Below are 17,931 nucleotides of genomic sequence, written 5' to 3' on the forward strand. Positions count from 1 at the left end.
TTCCTTCCTTCCTTCCTTCCTTCTTTTCTCTTCACTTCCTCTCCTCCCTTCTTCACTCATTCCTGTTTCTTTTTTCCTCTCAACAAATTATTCAACACATACAGATTTGAAAAATAGAACATGTGAACTTTCCTCGCCCTGGTCTCTTTAAAATACTTTCTAGTAATCTTAAGTCTCCTATTTAACAGACAGAAATGGTACCTGGAGCCTGGCATTTTGATTGGCATCATATAAGATTTTATCAAAGACTATTCTGTGCTGAAGATTTCCTCTCCAGGAAGAAATGTGTTTGAAGTTTGAAGTCAAGAGAAGAAACAATTAGATAAGGAACAAGCGTATGACTGCTAGTAGTGGGCAAAGACAGGGATGAGAGGAATAGAACTGCTTTCACAGATGAATTCAAGATAAATGGGAAAAGGGAGGAAAGGCAGGGACTGGCCACACCTTCAAGGTGACTGGGAGGCATCTTCAAATTTTCTGTAGGCGGGAGAGAAGACATTGTCCAATATGGCAGCCATTAGCCATCGGTAGCTAATTAAATTTAAATAAAAATGAACTTTAAAAATTGGATCCTTGAGTTCACTAGCTATACTTCAAGCACTGAGTTGCCACATGTGCCTAGTGGTTACCCCAGTAGAGATATGAGACATTTCCATCTTTGCAGGGAGTGTTAGTGGACAGTGCTGGTCATGGCAATAAAGATAGTGATTACATAGAAGCTCTTTTTTATCGACTCATGTGAAATTTATAAAATAAAACAGGGCTCTGGAATATGTCTCTTTTGCAACTGTAAGTTTTTCTCTATATAGATAGTGTCCCTACTTCCTGGAATTGGTTTTGGGACTAATAATGGATCCATCTTATATGTTAGAGAGGGAAAGCAGAAATTAACATTAGCTGAGGGCTTACTGTTAGTTGAAACTTTCCTAGGGATTTTACACATATTATCATTTAATTCTCCCAATAGTCCTAGAGGGTAGTATTATTATCACCTATTTTTAGGAATACAGAAAGGATGGCACAGGAATATTAAGTAGCCTGCCTTAAATTATAAATGTTTTACCAGGGTAGGATTTTAAGTCTAACCCCAATATTTTGCTATAGCCATATAACTTGTCTTAATAAGTAGTTAAGTTATTTGCATATATATTCTGTTTTATGTACTTAATATAATAAAAGAGGAAAAATAATTTAAGTTGGAAACTTCACCAGATATTAAATTTTTAAATATGAAATGATGGTCAGAACAAATAGAATTTTTTAATTTTATCTATAGTGTTTTATATTAGTAAAAATAAGTTGACTGCATGAAAGAAAAACACAACATTTATTATTATTATACTTCATTGTTTTATAAATAATTTCATATTAATATATGGTCAGTTTTCCCCCCAATGCTCTTGTGATTTAGGATGTAGACACATTTTCATCACTAATGCTTGTTTATATTGCAAAATAATTTGATATAAATTTGACCTTGGCACTTTAATCAACCACTTAAGAGTGTTCTGAGCTGGGCTGATGCTGTCCTTGGGGAGGCAGCTATAATTTAATTTGTTCTTGGCCATCCATATTTCTGTTGCAAACATTCTCAAAATTATATAACCTCACCATTATTTACAAGCTTACAAACTTTTAAAATTAAAAGTTCATTGTATATAAATGAACAAACAAAACCGAGACAGAGAAACAGGTTGCCACAGGGGAGGGGGGTTAGAGGTCCAGGTGGAAAGGTGGAGGGATTGAGAAGTACAGACTAGTAGTTGTAAAACAGCCATGGGGATGACTAAAGGAATTACAGTCAATAATATTGTGATAACTATGTATGTGGCCAGTTGGGTACTGGATATATCAGGGGGGACACTTTGTAAAGTATATGCTTCTTTACCCACAATGCTGTGCACCTGAAATTAATACAAAATGATATTGAATATTTATAAAAGTTCATTGTAGGTCAAAACAATAAAAACAATCATAACATTTAAAATATAGTCATTTGCTAACTACTTTTTATGTAATATTTTAAGCTTATCTCATATTGCAGTCTAAAATAAGCCATAAAGAACAACTTTGCATATTTGTTCTAGTCTAGTTCTGGTGTGGCTTGTCCAGCCATATGGACTAAATTGTATTTTGTGCAACAGAGGGTGGGGTGGTATTCAGGCTAGAAACATTTTCAACAGAAAATCCATCATTTGCAACGTCAGTTGTCAGCACAGGTGCCCTGGCTCAAGCGATTCACCCAGTTCTGGGAATGGAAAAGCTGACACAGGTCTATGAAGCAGTTGTCTGATATCATCTGGGCAGGAAATGGAGAAGGCTGAACTTAGAAGTAACCCTAATAATTTCCAAATCCTTCTGAGAGTAGGTGAGTAAATATAATAACTGCAATTGACGCATGTTCCCTAGTTACCTAGTTTGGTAAATTTTAAATAAAAAAGTCTTAACAGAAAGAGAGAGACAGCAATACTAACACAAATTGGTTTTATCCCATTCAGCTAGTTACAGTTATAAAACATCTTTCACAGTGACTATACCTTAGTAAACAGATTCAACTTATATGAAACAATTAAAAATATACTCTAGTAGAGTGACTTTAACAATGCTTTTCCAAGTCTACCAGCAGGAGAATCCCAAAGACACCATATTTCTTGCTATTACTATAGATATGGAACATTTGTTGTCATCTGAGTGAATTAATGGACTGAATTATGAAAACTCCACTATTTCAATGTCAATACCTTAAAAAAAAATCTTGCCCAGCCAGTGTTGCTCAGTGGCTGAGCATTGACCTATGAACCAGGAGGTCGCGGTTCTATTCCTGGTCAGGGCACATGCCTGGGTTAAGGCTTGATACCCAGTGGGGAGTGTGTAGGAGGCAGACAATAAATGACTCTCTTTCATCACTGATGTTTCTCTCTCTCTCTCTGTCTCTCGCTCTCCCTCCCTCTCCCTCCCTCCCTCCCCCTCCCTCCCTCCCTCCCTCTTCCTCCCTCCCTCTTCCTCTCTCTCTCTCTCTCTCTCTCTCTCTGTCTCTCGCTCTCCCTCCCTCTTCCTCCCTCCCTCTCCCTCCCTCCCTCCCTCCCTCCCCCCACTCCCCCTCCCTCCCTCCATCCGTCCCTCCCTCCCTCTCCCTTCCTCCCTCCCCCCCCACTCCCCCTCCTTCCCTCCCTCCCTCTTCCTCCCTCCCTCTTCCTCCTCTCTCTCTCTCTCTCTCTCTCTCTCTCTCTCTCTCTCTCTCTCTCTCTCTCCCTCTGTCTCTCTCCCTCTCCTTCTCCCTCTCCCTCTTCCCTTTCCTATGTGAAACCAATAAAAACATATTTTAAAAAATCCTTGTGGTTCTATCTTTCCAGAGCTATTGTCATGAGGATTTTATCAAAACCCCAACCACATCTGTTTCTTTAATGATTCAAAATGCTACATCCTCTCCAAAGTATTTTTGCCACTGCAATCAGAATTAACTTCTCAGTCGTCTCTACAGCCCTGCATCACTTGAGCTAGGTCTCTGTCCTGGCTCTTACTACATTGAATGCAATTACTCTTACATGTCTCTCCTCTCTAGTCCATGATCTCCTTTATCTTACAATTTGTTCCTTATTCCTTGCTAGCTCCAGCCTTCCAGCTTATATTTTGACATCTATAAATTTCATGGAGCCAAATTTAGTTTTAATAGAATCTATAGCAATATTACTCAAAGTGTGGTGCTGGTCTCATCTGAATGAGAATCACCTCAGTGCTCATGAGAAATACAGATTCCTGGGCCCAACAGCAGACCGACTTACACAGAATCCCAGAATAGGGCACAGGATTCTAGATTTTTAATTAGGACTCAAGGTAATTGTTATGCAAAATGAAGTTTTTTTTTGGTATAGTTTTATTGGGATATAATTCACATACCCTACAATTCACCTGTTTAAAGTGTGCCTTCACAGAGTTTATTTATTTTTATTCAGAGAGTTTGAAACCATCACACCAATCAATTTTACATTTTCATTATTATTGAATTTATTGGGGGTGACACTGGCTAACCTTGTTAATAAAATTATACAGGTTCCAGGTGCACTATTCCAGGTCTCTGATCCATTTTGAGTTAATGTGTATATGGTGAGGCAGGGTCCAATTTTATTATTATTATTATTATTTTTTGCATGTGAGTATCCTGCTTTCTCAACACCATTTGTTAAAAAGACTATACTATATTCCTCCATTGAATTGATAGACAACATCAATAAAAATCGACTGTAATGTGTGGCACAATACAATTTTAGAACCATGTATACACTAAAACTGTGACCTGCCCACTATAATAAGAGTAATACAAGATAAAGTTATTAACCTTAGACCATTTTAAAGATTATGAGACTTGATAGTGTTTGCAATTCCAAATTTGGTGTGTATGTGGAAGTTGTGACAATGGGAAGTGGTATGGTATGGGTAAATGCAAAGGGTTTAATTCATTTTGCAAAGGAACGTACTTGGCAAAATGGTCTTATAACGATTTTTAGTTCCATGACGTGGAATGTCAATTTCTTTGGGATCCACAAAGTTCATTGGTATTTCCTGCAAAAAAATGAATGATATCAAATTAGTACATCTAATGCTTCCACAAAGAAAATCTTCACAGGGGGCATCTAATCCAAAGCTCTCCTGGACTTCAAAGTCCTGTATAAACAACAGCCTACCACCTCTGGCAGACCAACACCCTTCCTTCCATAAACACATCAGCGGCACCCTAGCAAGCTGACTCTATGAAACAGTTCTCTGCCTTAGAAAGCTCTATTTGATACGTAGTTACTTGAAAAACATAAAAATTTGGTTAGATTTTAAGAATCCTGTTCTGTATAGTTGCTGAAAATATATAAACAGGAACCTGAAAACTGATATTTTAGCAATGTATTCACATTTTTTCAAATCTTTCTGTTCAGGACCCAACATTTCTCTCTGATGAATTCTCTTTTGACATTAATTGTGACTCTTTTAAGACTATTAAAACCTCCCTCCCTGAATGGCAAATATAAAGGGCTTTTGTGTTAATTCAAGTGATGATGGTATGATGCTTTTTTTTTTTTTTGTATTAAAGAACTGTCTATAATTGTACTGTTCCTATTGTGGCTTCAAATGCAACATTCTTAGTGAAGAGCATCCAGGCATTGTTTTCTCCCACTTAAGAATATTTTTATTCAGTAAGAATATATTTCATATGTCTTAGATAATGGGAGTCAGAATAATGAGAGCAGAAGTGGCTCTGTGGAAATGAATTAAACCCCAAAGATGAGCATCTTCAGCTGATTGGCAAAAACACCAGTAAGCCTGTTTTCAAAAGGGTGAAAACAAATATGCGAGCATTTGGTAATAAAAAATACCATGTTCTCTAATTTAAAATTCCACAAAGGATTGCTAACACAAGGTTAATGTGAAATAAAATAACTGGTATTTCTATATTATATAAAGTAATATTTTTTGTTATTTAAACTTTACTCAAAAGCCTACTAGTCATTGAAATAAAATAAATTATCTATAAATTAGTTCAAATTGTCCTAGTTTTCAGTTGAGTTAAAATTTTGAGAAAAGCCTGGCTATGCTATGAATTTGAGACTTGCTTTACAAAAAGGAGTAACATATTTTTAAAATATTTCCTATACTTGCATATTCTAGGTAGTTATAATATTAATCCCTACTCTCTACTCCAACTGAAGGTTAAAATTCTCAGTTCAAGTTACCAAAATAAGCGAAATTATTGAAGTCAGTAGAAACCATATATTCATGTTTGGCCATTTCAAAGAGGTCAGTCTGTTTTGGCAAAGCCACAGAGTTGGTGACATCTTTATTCCCCCCGTACTCCTTCCTGCTTTCTGACTCACTAGTTTGTCATCTCCCAGCATTATCTCTCTTCTCAGTCTTCCTTGTTGCCCAATCTTTCCTTTAAGGAAAGCAGGCTATTTAAGGGCTCATCTTAAAGAACAAAGACTCTCTGTGATTCTAGAAAAAAAATAATGGGAGTACTTTGGCTAGTTGTGCGATCATTGACTGGTTGCTTTATTTCACTAAGTCTACACTACAAAGTCTACTTAAAAAAAACTGCATGTTTGTGTTTTACTTTAAACACTTAATAATAATTGACGAGGCTCATAGTAGATCTAACCTATTGGTGGATCTTTCACCATGAGGGTAGTTGAAATATTTGAAATGACCTGAGAATGGTCAATTTATTATTCTCAATAGTTATAGCTTAATATTTAAGATGCAAACTGATCCACTAGTATAACAGGGACATTCCCCTTAGGTAACAATTAGGCCAAAGAAGACCTTTCTGAGTAGAAATGTGCCTTCATGAATTAAGTTATCACAGCAACACTAAGTCACCATAATTTTTAGCTGAAACTCACAATCATTTTTATACCACATTTGATCTTCTTGTGTTTTCCATAGTTCATTAAAGAGCACCTGGTTGCTCAAGTAACAAAACTGGGGTATCTTCTCTGACTTCCCCCAACAAGGACAGCAAGGCTGTTCCCTCTTTCTGGAATGCTCCTCTCTGCCCGCTCCTCTCGCCACTCCTTTGCCTGGCCGTCTCCTCCATAGTCTGCCTCAACGGAGTTATCACATTCTAGTTTGAACACATCAATAGTTGATGAGCTATGGGGTAGATTTAAAACTTTGAACTTTAACCATTTTTATTGTCCAGTGCAGGGTCGTGCCATCCTTGTATGTGCCTCTAGTGGCTCATTTATCAGAATATCTAACGAAGGGCAGATAATAACTGGCTCACCATGAATTCACTTTGGAGTAAATGTGAGCTTGCCACGACGTCCCTCAGCTGTGATCTTGTGAGAATTCGGCTGGCAGACTGTAGATACTCCATTGCTGCCTTCTCCCGTGGGGTTGGTACAGCCACAAGGGGTTCCACATTCCCCAAGCTGCTCATGTCCAATGTCAGGGATACGTTGGACCCTCTTCTGCATTGGAGAAGGATGTTATGAGGATTAAACACCACACAAATTATTTTGGTAGCATAAAATTGTCTTTTGGACATATACACAATTTGGTAAGCACCTTTACTGATATATATCCAAGTATCTTTTTCTCTTATGATATCATAGTTGTGTACAGCAACTATTATTATTTTTAACCCCTTTGGATCATTGCACTGGAATTATGGGACAATATTCTGGATACCCCCAAAACATCACCTCCCTGTTAGGAAGGTGTTTGCCCCTTCACTGTGTGTGTGTGTGTGTGTGTGTGTGTGTGTGTGTGTGTGTGTGTGTGTGATGGTGGTGAGTGACATGGCTCCTGTATATCTGGGTAAAAGGTCAACAGATGGAAAGGGACAAAGAATGGTTCTACATTCAGGTTGAGAATTTTAATCTATTTTTAGTGGAAAAGCAGTTTTTAAATAGTCTCAATCAAGTTTTTTCTGGCCTTTAAATTGGCAGAAATTCCTTCTTGATTCTGATAATAGTTTTCAGTGTACTTGTGAAAATTTGGCTTCTGCTGGTTTCATAGGTACTTTAGTAAGGAATTGTTAAGCTTACATCACTTTAAACCATTATTCTATTCAGTCAATTTTCAGTTCTAAAAGACAAAAGTACCTGTAATCTGACACTTGAATGACATTCAGCACCCCAGTGGTTTAGCAGAAGGTAAACTAGAGTTGGGCCTCAAAAGTAAAAGTTCAATGGGTACATTTGGGGTCAAGGGTTATTTCAGATAAAGAGTCTGACAGGAGAAAAAGTGTGGGAACAGGAAATAAGCAATCTTTGAGAAATAGTATATAAGCAGTTTTTGGAATTGGAGGACACAGTATGAGGAGAGATGAGAGAAGCAAGAATCATGGAAATTGTAAGACCAGAAAACGTCTGCTCAAATCCCAAAAGGAGAGCATTCAGAACATCAGCGAACACCAACTTCTGTTTTGGCTTCCCACAGCAAACCAGCCCAAACTTGGGATGAGAAGCCTCTGAGGTCCCAGGTTCCCTCTCCAGCTCCTGGCCTGAGCCTTGCCTTTTCTGATGGAGCCACAGCCAACATCTGAGCAAACCCAGGTGTGAGGGGTCATGTGACCACGTGGGAGAATGTGTGCACGCAGAGCCACGCCTCTGGGTGGACAAACAGTGCTCCACACTGTGCCTCCTTTGAGTTTTTTAATAAAATAATCTCACGCAGGGAAAAAAAGACAGACCTAGTGAGTAAATTTTCTAAGGCTTCTGTGATAAACTGAGAACCATGAAAGCATTTCCATGCAAATAACTTATTAAAGGAAGAATGACTTTTCTCTGGCAAGAGAAGAAAGGAAACGAATATTTATTAAACACCCACTATTTGCCAAGCACCTGCTCTAAGCACTTTTGCATATGTATCTGAATCTCCCCAGCAGCTCTCTGAGGGAATACGTGCATCCGTTTCACAGGTGAAGACAGGACTAATGTAGGAACACAATAGTGAAGCAAAGTTTCAACCCAACTTAGAATTTAAAACCCCAGCTGTGTCTGCTTTGTCACCCAAAAGCAAGGGTATGGTGGGCAGATGATGTTAGACTATAGAGTTCCCTCCGGAGAGTTGAAGTCTATTGTTGGAAGGAAGGTCAAGATTGACTGTGGTATAATGTGGAGGCAATTCAGCATTCAGGGATAAGAACTCAATGTTTGCAGTCATATTCATCTGGGCCCAAACCCTGTCTCTCCCATGGCGCTGTGGTGCACCTTTGGTCAGGCTATGAAGCCTCATTGCATCTCAATTTCCTTCTCTTTTATTTTTATCCTCACCCAAGGACATGCTGAGAGGGGGGGGGGGGAGAGAGACAGAGAGAGGGAGAGAGAGAGAGAGGGAGAGAGAGGAGAGGAGGGGAGGGGAGGGAAGGAGAGGAGAGGAGAGAAGAGAAGAGTGACATGGCTCTCTGAGAGAGGAGAGAGAGAGAGAGGAGGTTGGTTCCCCTCCTTATGCATCTTGACCCAGGATTGAACCTGTAACCCAGGTAGGTACCTGGCTGGGAATTGAACCGGCAACCTTTCAGTGCACAGGACTATGCTCAGCCAACTGAGCCAATCTGGTCAGGCTCCTCTCTTTCGTAAAACACGTAATTAAGTGTATGTACTTCAGAAGATTATTACAAGGAGTAACCAGATAGTGTAAGTAAATGGCTTATAAAAAGCTATACCTCTCATTAAATTTAAATAATCCTATCTAATAAAGAGGGAATATGCTAATTGACCATCTCTCCACCACAAAGATGGCTGCACCCACAGCTGAGGCCAAGTTCCCATAAGGAGCCTTAACAAGCAATCAGCAGGGCCCTGAGGTTACACCCTTCCCTACCCCCCTGGGGCTTGACAGGGGACCCCAGGCCACACCCTCCACCCCAGTGCCAGGCCAGGGGACCTGAGGCTGCACCCCTCTGCCTGGCTGAGCTTAACAAGGGACCTCAGGCTGTGTCCCCACCCAGCGAGGCTTGACAGGGAATCTCAGAAACCCGATTTCCCACCTGGAATGGCTTGACGGAGGACCTCAAGGCACACCCCCTACCCTGTTCAGGACTGGGGGACCTCAGGCCACACCCCCCATCTGCTAGGCCAGGGGACCTGAGGCTATGCCCCCTGCCCAGCAGGGCTTGACAAAGGTGGGACTGGCCAGGTCTGGATCTAGCCCCAATGTGGGGGTGGGGGGTGTGGGGGGAGGGCAGTTGGGTCTGAGTCTCAGGTGATATTGAAGTGCATGTGGATAGGTGGGGACTTAATTCTGGGTCCCGTGGTGCACCCCTGACTTTGACAGGAGGAAGGTTTTCATATACATTTTACTAATTTTCTTTCATCTCTGACACTTCTATTATAGAGAAAGGGCAAATAGCAATATTAAATTATTTCCTCTAACTAATCTCCTTTTAATGTGCACAAATTTCATGCACCAGGTCACTAATAATGAATAAGGTCCTACCTAACTCCCACCTTCTGCTTCTCTAAGAGATCTATTTTAAGAGCTCTTCACAGAAACTTGAAAATTGTTTACTCTGAGATTAACATTAACATTTAAAAATCAATGGATAGCACCTTTGTCACTAAAAATAAAATAAAATAAAATATGTCCTTCTTGATTACCTATTTATCTTAAAATTTCCCTTTATTATGGCAAGTCCATTTCCTTCGAACACTAAACAATTCCAGAGCACTTCACCCTAACACCTCAGATGATATCGCAAAGTTCAGTTAGGAAGTTAAGCTTGCACAGGTTGTTGCCCTTACCGAGAACATTTCCACTGAGCAGCCCTTGGCCCAGTAAGTCCTTCCCTATCCTGGCTGTGAAATATCACCATAGGATGCCATTATCTTGCAGAAATCTCCACTTTTGTCAAATCTTATATTTAAGGAGCAAACAATATTTAGTTTTATTGAAATGTGGTGAAATTAGGAAATTGTGTCAGTAAAATCAACGTAAAGTTTGAAAACTTAGTCATGTCTTGTGCTTGAAAAGATTAAGCATATAGATTTTAAAATGTTTTTTTTTGTTACAAAAACATGTTTATTGTATCAAATTTGTATAATTCAGAAGTTTTAAAAAAGGAGTTAAAATCACTCAGTCACATAAACTTCACTAGCATTTAAACTGATTTTTAAATTTTGCTATTTTATAGGTAGTAATGGTAGTGGTTTATTATTTTACTTTTTTCTTTCTTTAGCTAGAGAGAACTACATTTTCACATAACTTCCTTCATTTATCAATCCTTATCTTTGAGAATGGTATGTTCATGTTCTTTCTTAATGTTTACATTATGACATTAATATATTTATTATTCATTACTGTGATAGATAAGTTAGTAGTTATTTTTCAAACATATGTTATAAATGTACAGTTTATTGTTGCCTTAAAATACTAAGGATTTTGAAACAGTTATATTTATACTCAGTGAAACATATTAATCTTTCCTTATGTGGTTTCTTACCTCAACTTTTCCTGGAAGTTAAGGTTTTTAAAAAGTTAATTTTTCAATCTATTTGTAATTTATTTTGGGATTTGGTAAAAGTGAGAATCACCTGGGTTTCCCCCCAAAAAAATTATAAAAAATTTTAATACATTTATTGAACCATCCAGAGAAGATCGTTACATATATTCAGACATTAAGTTTTTAACTAGCAATACTTACTAATGATCTGGAGAAGAAAATTATTCTTTACTGAAGTGAGAAAATGAGAATTTGTTCTACAGTTCTCATAAATGATAAGAAGTGAGGACAGAATAAAAAAGACATTTTAAAAACAAAACAAATATAATAATTTAAGAGAAAATTCAAATTAAGATACAGGAAAAAAAAAAAAAGGAAAGGATTTAGAGAAAAAAAATCAACAGAAATATGAGGATACCTGAACCTTCAATAAAAAAAAAAAAAAAATAGAGAGAGAACTAAGAGCACAAATTCCTATTAAAACTTTGTTTCTGTTCTGTTGTGTGACTCTGGACAAACTGTTCAGACTTTTTTTTTATGCCTCAGGTTGCTGTTGGACAGAAGGGAACATAATAAAAAGCTTTATCAAGTTCTCACTGTAGCACCAATTATTATTTATGCCAAAAAATAAATAAGAGGGAGGAAATTCAAAAGTGATCAATGCAAACAATTGAAGGAAAAAGCAAATTCTTAAGGAAAGGTAAAAGGAATGCAATAAACAGCATGTTAATTACAATTAAGTGAAAAGGAATGCATGTATAAATAAATATTATGGGCCAGGGCCACACATCAATTTCAGCAAGAGAATATAAACAACTCTCTGCTGAAACTGTTTTATCCTGCATCAGTGCTCCTAAGGATGAGAGGAAAAAAACAGCTAAAAAATAAACCAACGAGACACTACATTTGAGTGTTGGAATAAATCAAAACGAGGCATTTATTTTCCTGGTAGTTGGGAGTGTGTGCTGGATTTTAGAAGCTGGATTTTAGCGGAAGGGATAGGCTTTCCAGCACATGGTTCGGATTTTCATATCTGGCTGATCCTTCAGCAGTATCTTGGCCATCAACAGCAGTAAGACTTCAAGCCTGGCACCGCACTTAGTACCCAATAAGGAATGGAAATGGGAGTCAGAAAATAAAGTGAAACAATGACCGTTTTGCCTGTCATTCAGGAAGATGTACTTTGGAAACTATTACATTATGAAATTAAGTTCCAGTGGGAAATGGTGGCAGCTGCTTATCTTGAAGTACTTGAAATCAGAACAGAAAAATATGCACCAAAAGATTATAAGAAGAATTTAGGGCAAAATGTAAGCAGATTTGACCTTTGAGAGCTTTTCCAATCCTAATTCTTTTTGGTGTTCTGTAAAGAATAGTTTGTTCAGAGCTGTCTTTATTAATATACACATCTAGTCCTCCACGGTGAGAAGTTGGAAGTTTAATACGGACATCCTCCCCAGATCTGAAATGTTGTGGGTCTGGGACATTTGGTCTAACCTTCCCTCCTAGTGTGTTATAATCATAACGGTCACAAATTCGACAGCCTTGGCTTGATCCTAAAGGTGAGCTTAACCTCACCTCCCCAACTTGATTTTTCTTATTTAATTTTGCTCATTCAGTTTGTCCACAAATTTAGTTTTCTTCCAAATAAAAATATAGACTTTCAAATAAAAATATAGTTTTCTTTCATTTGCATAACAAAGGAGAAAACCGTGGTAAATGGACAGGCTTCCACAGTACTTTGAAACTCCAGATTCTATCGCTTTAAAGCTCCATGGGTGATAGTGTTTAATGAACAGTTTGCTGTTTCTCTTCATCTCTTTATCTTCATATAAATTACATAGAGTACTAACCCATTCCTGGATCACTTGACAGATGAGAGGGTAAAAAAAAATAAAAAAATGAGATGGAGTGCTAGGAGAGTTAAATTGTGGCTTAACGTCAAAGCTCTTGGAAAGTTAAATGTGACATAACTGCAGGTTACTAATTTCTAGAAGCTGAAAGGAATGACTAGGTATTGTGAGCATCCATAGTAAAATGTCTCAAAGGAAATCCTGCAGTGAAAAATGTATTAATAATAAGTGCAAACGGTACCAGGCACAGGCCCAGGGAGATAATTAAAAAATTTCACTTTAAAGCAGAGAGAAAATTTTAGAACAGAGAACGTTTTTGGTGGGGGAAGTGATTGATTTCCCTGCTTGGAAGCATCTACATCACTAGGTGGACTGTTGCTCTCCCTTTTGAGTGATTACATAAGCAAATTATAAGTTAAAACAATGATACCTGACCTCTCATGTATGCATAAAGCAACCAAATTTGCTACATATTTTTATTATTTTAAAAATAAAAATAAAAACTATTATTTAAAAACACATTGAAATTGTTACATTGTTCTTTAAGCCCTGACCTTGGAATCTGAGTTTATTTATTTATTTTGGGATCTGAGTTTAAATCAATGCTTCATTTAAGTTCTTTCAGCCTCAGATTCCTTATTCTGCAAATGGGGATAATAATTAAGCTCACAGGATTGATTTATATGATAAAAGTTAAAGAAGCAAAAAGTTGTAAACATTTCCAGCCCAGTATCTGACATATAACATACATATCTGAATGATTACAATAATTAATAATGATAACATTGGCAATTCTTACTTCACTCCATGTACACATGGCTGGCTGTGTGGGAACTATTATGACATATACACTGATAAATATGTGAAGGAGGCAAGGTTGAGAAAGCGGGGTAGTGAAGAATTAGTAGCAGTAGTACATATGCAAAGTCAGTAGTCATCCAAGTTATAACCATTTTTCATGCCTCAAGTCCTTAAAATTTTTACTTCATATCCTGAAAATTAAAAATTTTTTTCAAGTTCAAAATTAATACATGTTCACTATAGAAAAACTATAAATACAGATTAAAAAAAAAAGAAATTCTATTATATCAACCTTAGAATAACTGCTAATAACATTTTGTGTGTATGTCCTTCAAATATATATATATGTGTATATATATATATCCCAGTGCACAAAATTCATTCATGCACTGGGGGTGGAGGATGGGGGGGGGGGCACTTCAACCCAGCCTGCATCCTCTTGCACTCTGGGAGCTCTTGGGGGATGACCCTTGAGGGATGTCCAACTGACAACTATCCTTAGGGCTGCTATGGAGATGGGAGAGGCTCCTACCACTGCCACTGCACTCGCCAGCTATGAGCCTGGCTTCTGGCTGAGTGGTGCTCCCCCCTGTGGGAGTGCAATGACCACCAAGGGGCAGTCCTGAGTTGAGTGTCTGCACTGTGGTGGTCAGTGCACATCATAGCAACCAGTCATTCCACAGTTTGGTCAATTTGCATATTAGTCCTTTATTATGTAAGATATAAATGACAAAAATCTAGATTTTTTTACTCCACATATTCTTTCATGAGTTGGTTTTTATTTAGCTAAATACATCATGAACGACTTTTCATGTCTTCAAACACTACTTATCTACATAAACACTATTTTCAAACACTATGCTAATTCATTGTATGAATGTACCATAGTTTAAAACAATACCTTACTTTTGGACACTAAATTGTTTTCAATTTTTCACCATCATAGACAAGACTTCAAATTAATAACCTTGAATCTACATGTTTGTATTTCCACAATTATTTGTAGGTCAAGGAGTTTTCAAGACTAACTCAAAATCTCTGTGTTTGGAGGAGTTAATGGACACATGAAGTGCAGAAGAGGCATGAAGACCACTCTTGGCCTGTTTGGGTTTTTCTTGCTTAGGATTATCTGAATTTGTGTGACTTTTTCCTTTACCAGGTTAGGAAGGTTTTCTGCCATTATTTCTTCAAACACATTCTCTATCTCTTGCTCACTTTCTTCTTCTTCTGTTACTCCTATAATGTGAATATTGTTAGGTTTCATCATGTCTTCAGCTGATTTTTCAGGGTGGCTTTTCTGTATTTTAGTTGTATGTACAGTTAGGTTCTGGGAGCATGTCAGTGTAGCTTTCACTTACTCCACTGCCATTTTTGAATCTCCAATATACCTAATTCACTAAAAATGACTTACCATAAAGTGTGGACTCCTTGAGTGCAAAGACTTTTACTTTAATCCCCCCTTTGTATCCAGTCCTGAACACATGAAAAGCAACTCTTTGTCTGTATATGAATGAATGATGCAAATAAATTGGTTAGGGTAATGCTATGTGTAATTACTGTTCTTTGATGGCCTTTCTAATTCTTCTGATCATTTTAAATATTTAGAATGGAGAAACCAAGCTTAACTAGGTACAGAAAATGTTACAGTTGATATTTAGTTTGAGTCTTATGTAAATATCAATGAAGTCTGAGCATTGACACTTTAAAGAGCCCTGGTAATTTTGTTCTAAAAAAGAAAAAAAAGTAGTGCTTTGTCTTATAACCATGTATGATTAATTTTTATTCTTTTTTGGCATTTGGTATTGTTTTGATTGTCACTCATGGTGAGGAGGCTGTACCCCTTTTAACAAAAGAACAAAATGATGGTAGCTATTATTTTAGTTCCAAAGTTTAGTTTTTCCAAGTTCATATAATTAGTTAAGAAAAAAAAAAATGGCATTGAAGAAATCAGGACATTTCAATAAATGGACCATTCTTTCTGAAATGAGAAACTGTTCTTTGAATTTTAGCTGATATATACGCACACAAGAAATTTTCTAAGTAACACAATACAGTGGTAACTTCCTGTCTCTTTGAGCAACCAATTACAAAAAACCCCAAAATTTTAGCACTGAACATTACAACTAAATTGAATACAATTCTTTACTCTCAAGGCCATAAATGACATGTGATTACAATAACCTATAGAATTTAGCTAAAATGTGAATCATCAAAAAATATACAACTTCTCAGCTTCTTCAGTTTTTTTCTTTCTTGTTTTTTTGTTTGTTTGTTTTGTTTTTAAAATGTCTGCTTTTGCAGGTCAAGTTGTTAAAACTGAATTCTGCAATCTACAGAAAAATATCTATTTGCATATGCGATGATTTCAATTATAGAAAATCCTAAGGAATTGGCAAACAATTTAAAAGTGATATTTGAGTTCCACAAGGTTTCATGATATAAAACAAAAATAAGAAATCAATTGTATTTCTATATATTAGCAATAAATAATCTGAAAATAAAGTTAAGAAAAACAATTCTATTTACCACATCATCAAAAGGAATAAAATACTTAGGGATAAACTTTGCAGAAAGTGCCAGAGTTGTACCCTGAGAATTACAAATAATTGTTGAAAAAGGTAAAAGAGGACCTAAATAAATAGAACATTACTCAGCCATAAGAAAAGATGACATACTGCCATTTGTGACAATATGGATGTATTGTGAGAATACATATCATAAGAAAAGAAAGTCAAATGGAAAAAGTCTAGATCCATATGATTTTACTTATAAGTGGCATAAAAACTGAAAGCAGCAAACAAACAAAGAAGATAAACAAACAAAAACCCATTGACACATACAGCAATATGGTAGTTACAAAAGGGGAAGAGGAATGGAGGGAGGTAGGGGAGAGTAAAGGGGGGGGGGTCAAGCATATGGTGATGAAAACAAACTTGACTTTGGATGGTGATCTCACAATGCAATATACAGATGATGAGTTATAGAATTGTACACTTAAAACCTATATAATTTTATTAACCAATGTCATACCAATAAATTTAATAAACTAAGGAAAAGACATCCCACATCATTAGGCCTCAAGAAATCAAAACCACAAGAAGATACCACTTCACACTTCTTAGGATGGCAATAATAAAAAAAACAGCTAATGACAAGTGTTGGTGAGGATGTGGAGCAGTTTGAACCTGCATACATTGCTGGTGGGAATGTAAAATGGTGTAGCCATTTGGAAACAGCTTGGCAGCTCCTCATAAAGTTATAGTTATAGTTACCATATGACCAGCAGTTCCACTCCTTGGTATATATTCAAGAGAAGTGCAAACACCTGTCCACACAAAAACTTGACCTGAATGTTTATAGCAAATTATTTATAACTAGAGGCCTGGTGCATGGATCCTTTGGCCTGGCCTGTGGGGATTGGGCTGAAACTAGTTCTCTGACAACCCCCGAGGTGTCCCGGATTGTGAGGGTGGTTCTCATGTGACACACCCTGGAATCAGGCTCCTTCCTCATGGATGCGTCATCTGAGAACTATGGCTGCCAAGTCACCACAGCTCAGCAGCTCCTCTGTTGAGCAACTGCCCTCTGGTGGTCAGGGCACATCATAGCTACTGGTTGGCTGGTCAAATAGTTGGCCAATCACTTAGGCTTTATATATATATATCCATCCCAAAGTGAAAACAATAGAAATGTCCACCAACCAAATTCCTATTAAAATATGATAGATCCATAATATATAATATTATTCAGCCACAAAAAGGAATGAGATACTGATACAACATTCATAAATCTCAAGGACATTATGTTAAGTAAAATAAAGCAGACACAAAAGGTCACATATTTTATGATTCCGTTTATATAAAATGTCCAACATAGGCAAATGCACAGAAATAGAAAGTAGATGGGTAGTTTCCAAAGGCTGAGGAGTAAGGAACTGGGGAATAAATGCTAATAGGTATGGTTTCTTTTTGGAGTAATAAAAATTTTCTAAAATTAAATAGTAAAAAAAAAATTTCACAATCTTATAATCAATCTTTGTTATAATTTTGTAAAACTATGATGTCCTTTGTTATAATTTTATAGTATCATTTTGTTGGTAAAAATGTCTACCTATTTAAAGTTTTATTGATAGAAACAACAAATGAATGAATGAAAGAAAGAAGAATGGGCTGGAACACTGAAAACATTTATGAGAGAGAGAGAGAGAGAGAGAGAGAGAGAGAGAGAGAGAGAGAGAGAGAGAGAGACTTTAAAAAATGTTTTTATTGATTTCAGAGAGAGAAGAAGGGAGAGGGAGAGAGAGAAACATCAATTGTCTGCCTCCTGTATGCCGCTTACTGGGGA

The 17,931-nt window shown here is 37.0% G+C and overlaps 1 protein-coding gene and 1 long non-coding RNA gene across 6 annotated transcripts in view; one reads left to right on the top strand and one right to left on the bottom strand.

Annotated features, from left to right (window-relative positions):
- The window catches only part of PTPRR (protein tyrosine phosphatase receptor type R), a 249,062-nt gene that overhangs the window by 37,584 nt on the left and 193,547 nt on the right, over positions 1 to 17,931 (bottom strand). For all 5 annotated transcript variants that reach the window (XM_036459014.2, XM_036459016.2, XM_036459013.2 and 2 more), the window contains exons 7-8: positions 6,770 to 6,956; positions 4,476 to 4,560 (exon numbers count right to left, since the gene is read on the bottom strand). In XM_036459014.2, coding sequence (XP_036314907.1) covers positions 4,476 to 4,560; positions 6,770 to 6,956 — 272 coding nt within the window. The remainder of the gene's footprint in view (positions 1 to 4,475; positions 4,561 to 6,769; positions 6,957 to 17,931) is intronic.
- Positions 1,806 to 17,079, top strand: LOC118730792. Its single transcript, XR_004991618.2, has 3 exons — positions 1,806 to 1,942; positions 8,484 to 8,487; positions 16,901 to 17,079. It is a non-coding gene; the product is annotated as an uncharacterized LOC118730792 (long non-coding RNA).

The sequence above is a fragment of the Pipistrellus kuhlii genome, unplaced genomic scaffold (assembly GCF_014108245.1).
Source record: "Pipistrellus kuhlii isolate mPipKuh1 unplaced genomic scaffold, mPipKuh1.p scaffold_m20_p_3, whole genome shotgun sequence".
Lineage (NCBI taxonomy): Eukaryota > Metazoa > Chordata > Mammalia > Chiroptera > Vespertilionidae > Pipistrellus > Pipistrellus kuhlii.